The following is an 8,891-nucleotide window of genomic DNA, read 5'->3' on the forward strand; positions in this document are numbered from 1 at the left end:
ACAGCAGAAACTGTGCTTTCTGTCCTTCAAGCCCTGAGGCTTTAGGAGAACCAGGTTGTCAGCATTTGGGGGAACAGTGCAGTTACACCAGGCCCCAGTGAGTTGAAAGAGAGCCAGAACTGAGGTGAATCTGTGCCCATGGATAAGTGGGGCAGGCAGGAGGAAAGGATGGTGCTCCAGGTCTCAGGGACTGCGGAAGCGTTGGTGACGGGGTTCCAGCACGTTTGATGTTTGTGGATGAACAAACACGTAATGAAGGCTGTGGAGGCCAGAGGGAAATCACAGTTGTCAGAAGCGTGATGGCCCAGCCAGGAGGTGTGTTCCTGCCAGGGTCACACAAGTCACCGGGAAGGAGGAACATCCCACTAAGAATGACAGCACAGACTAAATTCTTTGTCACCAGAGTGTCTTCAGCAAGAGTCATTGGGAAAATCAAACAATGTTACTTAATGCAGAGATATTATAGGTGCTGTGCAGTCACCCCAACTTTTTTGAAAGGACACTTGTGTCCCATTGGGTCATACCTTGCACCGGTTACTGACCATTTTTATGGCTATGTCCAACGAGAGTGTATCTTCCTTAAGTCAGTATTCCAAATGGGCATTCACTCTCTCCTTTTCTTAAATAAGTCTCTAGAAGGGGTTACTTATCAACTATGGAATTACAGATTTAGGAAATAACAGAAGTAATTAAGATATACTCATTGTACAAAGTTTTTAAAAAGATCCAGAGACGCCCAAAGGAGATCCACAAATCAACTCCCAGATATAATTACTCTTGACACCTCAGTCCGTATCCCTCCAGTCAGACACGCTTGTTAAATCCTCCACGAGTGCAAGATGCAGGGCTTCCAGGCATTTCTGGCTTGGCAAACTGTTACATGCCTGAGGATGTCGAAATCCTCATCACTTAGGGGAATAATTGGTCAAGGCAATGCATTCTACAGACCAAAATTCATTTCTCTGTTGGGTCCAGATCTCTCCCTCTGCGCCGGTCATTGGATTCTAACTTCTTTCAGGATAAAGCTTGTGCCTATTTCTTCCATATGTCAGGGAGCCACTATGGGGCCAGGCCTGTTTAGTGGAAGTTCTCATCTGAAAGCAAAATGGCATATGATGTAGTTCAAGACAGTAAGGAATGTAGGGCGAGGAAGACACGCCCTTGACCCAGAAGAGCTTACAAAGAATTTTTTTTTTTCTGCTTGTGAACCCAGTATACCCTGTGGATCACTGACCGCCTGTGACTTCTTACTCTCACACGATATATAAAAACAAAACTTTTTGGCATGAGAAGGCATTGCCTAGTGTGAGCCACCCAGGAGAAGACATTTGGGTTGTATTAAGTATAAATGCATTGTGTAGTTGTGCCGGTACAGAATTCGTGAGAAAAACCATGGATACAGAAAGATGGAGGCAAGAAAGACCACCCCGTATTTCTCTGAGGACTTTTGAAGACTATTGAGACAATGCTCCAGGAGCCATCAGCTTAGAGAATTTTCGCTGTTTGTTTCCAATTCATTCTCAACTTGAAAGACTTTATTTAAATCTGTTGAGAGTCTGGTGAGCAGTGGCCTCATTGTATACATTCAAGATGTAGGGTAACCCACAAGGATAGCTTTGAAGCTTCCATGTGTTTCTCTGAAGAAGCCATTTGCTTCTGAGGGAAATGGATTCAAAGTCCTAAAAGGTTTTTTAAGATATGGAAAACCAGTTCTATCTATTTATGAAGAGTAATGACATTTTCCAGGAAAAGCAAGGGATTTGGTAACTCATGCTTTCAACGTTAATTCTCTCCTACTCCATGACATCCATACCATTTCAGGGGGGGAAAAAAACACCCTAAGTGTAGCTCAAGGAGTTCTGTTATAATTTTTTAAGTAAATATGTAAATTATTTTGTGTGCACAAGATAAATTGCCGAGAAAATGCACTGCTTAACATAATTTACCACTCAGCAAGCGCAGTGTTTGTAATCATCCACAATGCCTTTGCCATCGGAGGGACATTTGTTTCTTTTCAGGGTATAGAGAAGTTCAGATCATCATACAAGAATAAAACATCTTGTTTTTACTCTTCCAGGTACCGTCATGACCCCCAACTACATAGACTCCAGTAGCCTCAGCGTGGCCCCGTGGTGTGACTGCAGTAACAGTGGGAATGACCTGGAAGAGTGCTTGAAGTTCTTGAATTTCTTCAAGGACAATACGTGTCTTAGTGAGTTTTTTTAAAAAAACCAGAAACGAGCATCCAAACACGCTTTTCTCCCTGAGCTCAAGTTGTAACTCCGTATTTCTTGTATCTGCCTCCCCCGTCTCTTTCTTGTCCCTCGTTTCCCTGATCCCTGATGGTGAATCAAATGCCTTTTGGCCACACCATGTAACGACGCAGCAGGGAACAGAACAAGTGATGAACTGGGTGCTGCCAAGAGAGCAAGAGATTCAAATAACCGAGGGTACATTACGTGGGAAAGAACACTCCTACCCATAGCTCAAATTCTGATCTTGGCAACCAGCACGGAGCCTGTTCCAAAGGTTCTTAAAACCTGGACGCAATATACGATGTGAGGCACTCAGACAAATTAGATGAGAGTGGGCCTCCAAGGGCTGTCTGCGAAAAATTAGAATATTAACATCAGTAGCCCCTTGGATGTTCCGGGTTGGCTCAGAGGACAAGCATCCTTGAGTGAGAGAAGCTGGTGCTGCAGCCAGCAGCCTCGGGATGGTCGGTTATCTTGGGGGACAGGGACAAGCACTCAGGGGTGTGGGTGGGGGACTCCTGCCTAGAAACAGTATCCGTTATGACTTCAGTATCCTTGAGGCAATTGGGAAATGTTTCTTAAAGGGAGAGAGATAGAGAGAAATGAACGGGTATGAACATCAGCTTTCATCAGATGAACTTCAAAAGCTTGGTGCCAGGTCTCCCTTCTATCCACCGAGATCTGCCCGCTCAAGGTGACGACCCAGCTGGGATGCTTGAGTACCTCACTCACATTTAATTGTGGCAGCCACCATGAATTTATTGGGGTGCCTTCAACTCAATGTACAAGGAGTGTGATTTATACATTAGCTCCTTTGCTGTAATCTGTACAAGAATCCTAGGAGATGTAGGCATTATTATCTTCATTTCACAGTTGAGTAAAGGGCCAGTCTTCACTTAGATCGTCTGTGCCAAAGATAGGATCCAAAGGCTGAGTTCCTTCTACAGTCCCCTGCCCCCTGAGGGTTCTTTGTCATGCCTGATATCGAAGGACCCACTGAACAAGTAGATATGCCTGAACATCAGGGACTAGGCGTGACTTCCTGGTGGCAGGTGTGGACCAAGTTTCTAGGAATCAAGGCTTAGTCACCTCCTGTCCTCAAGTTGTGACAATTTCTCCATGATGCCCTGCTGTATCGTGGCTGATTTTTAAGGAATTAGCTAACAATTTACCATGGGCACATGTTACTTCTAAAACCTTCTCACTGTTTCCTTTGTTGACAAGACTAATTTAAGTGATTTGCTCACTACATACTTGAGTCATGTGGCTGTAGCCAAACCATTAAAACTAAAACAAGCTTTTGGATACTTAAGTGAAATTCAAGCTGGCAAAACTAGTCTCAGGATGGTGTCATTCGCCTAGCCTTGAACCTCTTGTTTGGTCTTGCCTTAAAAAAGTGTGTATGCGTGTGTGTGTGTGTGTGTGTGTGTGTGTGTGTGTGTGTGTGTAATATATCTCCTTCTTTACATCTTGCATGCTCTTCTGGCAGAATACAAGATTTAATGAAGATAAAGCAATGACAATAGAGGTCAGCGAGGGAAAGATTATACCCATGCTGGCTGGAAAGCCGCTCCCTCACAAAGAAACTAAGGCTGTCCCTGCTTAATAATATTTCAGTAAAGGAAAGAATAGTCTGGTATCTTATTGCTAATGACTTTCCAATAAAAATAAATGCATTTGGTCTTCAACAGGGACCAAAGCCAGCCAGAATGTTGTATAGTCATTTTATTTAAACTTTGATTAGAAGAGGCACAGCATACCAAAGATACAGGGCTGTAAATTCAGTCTCTCACAAAAGGCCCTGGAGTAGAAAGAATTGGAATTTGTACATTTCGGCCCAAATGCAATAACCCAGTTCTGCTCTCTTCAGATTAACCAGACCTCCCCCAATTCCCCTGTCATAAACAAGACTCCAGCCTATCATTTACTTCTGCTTTTTGGGGGAGGAGACAGTTATTTTTGCACCTAAGTGCGTGACAGATGCGAGGGGAAGAAAGCAGAACGAGCTGAAGGTGGAGGTGACTGTTACTGTCATTCAAGTCTTTCTTCAGATGCCACCTTCCCCTTCCTGGGCCACTTCGTCCAAACTGCCGTCCCCCATTCCCATCCAGTGCTCCCTGTGCCTCACCCCTCTGTCCTTTTCCTCCGAGCACTCCTTACCACCTAATGGATTGTATATTTTACTTATTTGTCTCCCCGCCCATAATGTGACCTCCACGAGGGCAGGAACTTCTGTCTTTCATTGCTGTCAATGATAGTCTTTGCTGCACACCTGGTACAAAGCAGTGCCTGGCACTTAGTAGATGTTCCATTGACATTTGAATGAATGAATGAGCAAATGAACAAAATAAACCAACTCCCCAAGTGCCAGTGCCAACACGCTGGAAAGCACAGGTAGTTCCAATGAATAGCAAAGGGCCTCCTGAATCTGCATGTCTTAACGAGAAAAAGGAAGGTTTAGTTGTTCTTTCGTCCTTGTTCTGGGTCATTCAAGGAAACCAGTCCCCCACATACTCCTTTCGGTATGTTTCACCCACCCATTGAGCCATGTAACGTAGCTAGGGGCATAAAAAGCATCTCTATTAATGTGAAGCTGTTTCTTGCAGCCTAAAAAATGTAAAATTGTAGAAAACAAGTTTCCAATTTTCTGAACTTAAAGGATAACACTTTTAGAACAAAATGTCACTTCTAAGAGGAATAGTAGGCTTAAATTATTCTGTCTTGTGTATCGAAAAATGCCAGCTAAGAGTCATATATTAACAATTTGCACATTCAGGTCCCAAATGGAGGAGTTTGATTTCTTATACAATGAATACGAAATAAAAAAAATTCCTAAATCCAGGCCAAATCCCCGAAGACCTGATTAAAAACTGTTTTTTATTCATTTTGGGCAAGGGAACAACACACAACCAATTTACTCTTGCCATAAAAACAATCTAATCCCATGAAATTGTAATAAGCTTTTAAAGTTTTACATTTTAAACTTTTCTTTTAAGCAGGGCTGCTCCTAACTAATTATGCAGATTTCCTCTGGAAGACTGGGAGCAGAAAGGGGGAAAAAAAGTGATCTTAGTTAAATTTTCACTATATTATTGATGAGCTCTGGGATAGGCTTTTCTTTTAAAGAAATTGGTTGGATTTGTACTGTGAGCAATGCCTAAGCCTCATAGTAGGTGCTCTGTGACAGTGAATGATAGTCTTTGCTGTTTAATTTTACTGTCCAATTAATGTGAACACCACTGAGATATTGTACTTTTTTTTAAAATAGCGCGATAAGGATATTGTACTTTATTTTAAAATAGCACGAATGAGTTTGTGTTTAGTATATGATTTTGATAGGGCACAAAGATGTTCTTGGAAGACGGGACAGTGGTTGTGATCCCAAATGACAGGTCTGAGGCAGGATATCAGAGGGCTCAACCGATGAGTATTCCAAGGCAAGGACCTGGCACGTAAATAGGAACATAATAAGTATGTGTTGCATTTGGAGCATAGGTCAGTGTCCAGCTCAGTGTTTAATGAACAAATTGATTTTTGAACATTTGACCCAAGGTCTGGCTCTCAACACGTGTAGGGCGGATAGGTAGATGAGTTTTGTTCAAAGAAGTCCAGCGCTATAATCAGAATTTCTAGTGGGCCTCTCTGACTTTACGTAGCTTGTCTGTTAATTTGCTGCTTGACTTTGAAATTGGATTTCCTTTTGTTTTATTGCAGAAAATGCAATTCAAGCTTTTGGCAATGGCTCCGACGTGACTGTGTGGCAGCCAGCCCTCCGAGTTCAGACCACCACTGCCACCACCACCACCGCCTTCCGGGTCAAGAACAAACCCCTGGGGCCCGCAGGGTCCGAGAATGAAATCCCCACTCATGTTTTACCACCTTGCGCAAATTTACAGGTAAGAGCGGGGGTAAACTTTCTGCCGCAGCTCACTTCTGGCAGGACACAGAGTCATTTTCTGAGATGCGTTCAGGAGTAAATAGCGATTGATGCTCAAGTTTGAGTCTTCAAAGTGCATTTTAAGCATGACAAATGGAGATTGAGAAGCGCCATAGAGTGGAGAGAAAGATGGACTTTAGAACTGACTTCCAGTGACTAGGGGTGGAACTTTGGTGAAGGTTCCTGTATATCTGCCCTTGGCATCTTCACCTATAATATGGGAGCTGGGTGGATGGATCCTTAATGTTTTTGTTTGTAGGGTGGTAAAGCTGGATCAGGTGTTATTTATTCTGATTATTCTGTGTTCTCTACAAAGCGGCAGCATATTGAAAAGAAAGGGACTCTTGGGTTTGTCCCCATTACTGCCACTTAAACTGAACATGGATTATTTAACTGTCTCTAAAGGGAAACCAGAGACAGTGTTACTAGTGAAGTGTTAGGTCACATGCGGAGTCCTGTACAGGTTTTTTTCTTCAAGAAGCAAAAGAAAATGCTTTTCGGCGGTAGGATGAGCTGTGAGGAGCTGCCCAGCAAACCCTCGCGTGAACAGAGCCCAGCGCGAACGGCCAAGGGGCTTCTTTGGGGTTCATCCAGCCCTCCAAGGGCAGATCCACAATGTACCAACAGGGCCTTCTTGTCTCGAGTCAAAACGGAATGTTTATTCTGCCTTTTTTTTTTTATTTTTATTTTTTTTCATAGCGATGAGTATTCAGCTGTTTGGTAAGACATTACATATTTATATGTTCACAAAGTATTTTCACACGCTTTATCTCTTTGGATGTTATCCTCCTGACAGCTGCGGGAGACATGCTATTATTATGGCACTGTCAGCCTTGTTCTCTCGTTTGAGGACATGGGGGCTCAGCAAGGTAACTTTCGCTCGAGCCTGCGGAGCCAGTGAGTCACAGACCGGCACTGGGGATCCAGGAGCCTCGTGTATGTTTCACAGTTCTTTCTGTATTTGGGGGATAGTGGTGACCACACGGTGACTTCTGCCTCCTTCCATGCTAGAGAAAAGGACTTGTGCCAAGCACCCTGCTGTCACATTTGCCACACTTCACACTTGTCACTGAGGTACATCCTCCTGTCTCTCCATTCACTCCCTGCTAACGATCCATCTCACCAGGAAGCTCACCCGACCCTTCTTCGGACAAATACCGTCCTCACCCACCCACTTTGCTCCCTAGAAAGTATCGGGGCAGTTCCCCCATTTCTGATTTGCTTGATACCTTCTGACTCCAGCATGTCCCCTCTGCTCCTTGGATATCCCCTATGCTATTTATTTGAGCTTTGGTCTCTGTCTTCTGTCCCCCTGGGTCTCCACTCTCCAATACACACCCTCAGCCACACAGCCTAAGGTCAACCAGATGTTCTTCATACTTTAAGGCATTTCTTGAGCATTTCCCATCTCCAAAGCACTGTGCAGAAACTAGGAGGAAGTTTGGGAGGAAGGGTACCATGGCACCTATCTGCTCCATCCTGCATCGGGGCCCTGAGGTTCAGGGAGGGAAAGTGACTTGCACAGAGTCCCCCAGCCAGTCCCCCTAGAGTCAGGCACAGCACCACAGAGAAACAGTCTCTTCTTCAGCTCCGGCCAGTGCTCAGAGTCCCGCTTCCTCCTAGGTCCACTTTTTGTTGTCATTGGGTCCACTCAGATTCCAGCACCGGGAAAGACAAGCAACCAGACAATGGACAGGACCCTGTCATCATAAGGGGATATTAGTGGGACAGAGGTGGTTCCTGGCCAGTGGAAGAGGCCGCCTTTGGCTGCAGCAAAGCCCGATTCTTTTCTGCATGGGCCTAAGTGCACGGAGCGTGATTGCAGAGGCAGCACTCAGCCTATTTATTCAGCTCCTTCCGTGTTCTGGAAATTCCGTGAAGATGGACATTCGAAAACAATTCTCTCCTCGGTGAACTTACAAATAGTAGGCAAGATGCAGCTTGTCAATATTTTTGGAAGGTCAGACTAAGTTAATAGCTGACATCTCAGAAGAATTAGAAACACCACAGAATTAGAGTTTTTCCCAAGAGCAGGAGAGGAGCCTGTCAGTCATAAGGAGGTGGTCGCCTCCCCTGCCCCCAGCCCAGATCACAGCCCCTGACTTCCGCTTCCCACGGTGCTGTGCATGGCTTGGACACACAATATTTTGTCTCCAGTACAGATCTGCCCAAACAGCCCTCTCTGCAAAGAGGACCTTATGTATCCTCTGGCCATGTCAGAGGACACATGAGTGCTATTCCCAAGAAACACAGCTTTCTTTACCCTGTATTAGTGATCAGAACTCTGCCTGATAATAGAGGGAAAATAAAATTAAAGCATGATGTTTATCTCACGGCCACCACTTAACTTTTCAGCAGAGGGGAATGGTGGTGTGGGACTCTCGAGGAATGAGGTGACGGCCATGCCCGTCTTCCCTGTGACACACACACACACACAGTCCACATCTCTCGGAGCTGCATAGCATCTCCCTTGCAGGGAGCCTTTCAGGGAACCTTATCTTGTCTCCTAAGGTGACGACACCTGCTTGAGCCCGTTTTTGCACAGGCGATGCAGGGGGTGAGGGCAAGGGTGTCCTCGTGCCACGGTCCCAGGAGACACGGTGTAAGGGAAGGACTGAAAGTTTGCCAGTAAAACTCTTTGCAGCTTGCTGACCTCTTTAGGATGACTTATGTTAGGAATAGTTGAGCGAATCACTGGA

The 8,891-nt window shown here is 44.8% G+C and overlaps 1 protein-coding gene across 2 annotated transcripts in view; it reads left to right on the plus strand.

Annotated features, from left to right (window-relative positions):
* The window catches only part of GFRA1 (GDNF family receptor alpha 1), a 195,458-nt gene that overhangs the window by 166,710 nt on the left and 19,857 nt on the right, over positions 1-8,891 (plus strand). For both annotated transcript variants that reach the window (XM_006920938.2, XM_025039133.1), the window contains 2 exons: positions 2,078-2,212; positions 5,970-6,163. In XM_006920938.2, the coding sequence (XP_006921000.1) occupies positions 2,078-2,212; positions 5,970-6,163 (329 nt within the window). The remainder of the gene's footprint in view (positions 1-2,077; positions 2,213-5,969; positions 6,164-8,891) is intronic.

Source organism: Pteropus alecto, unplaced genomic scaffold (genome assembly GCF_000325575.1).
Source record: "Pteropus alecto unplaced genomic scaffold, ASM32557v1 scaffold177, whole genome shotgun sequence".
NCBI lineage: Eukaryota > Metazoa > Chordata > Mammalia > Chiroptera > Pteropodidae > Pteropus > Pteropus alecto.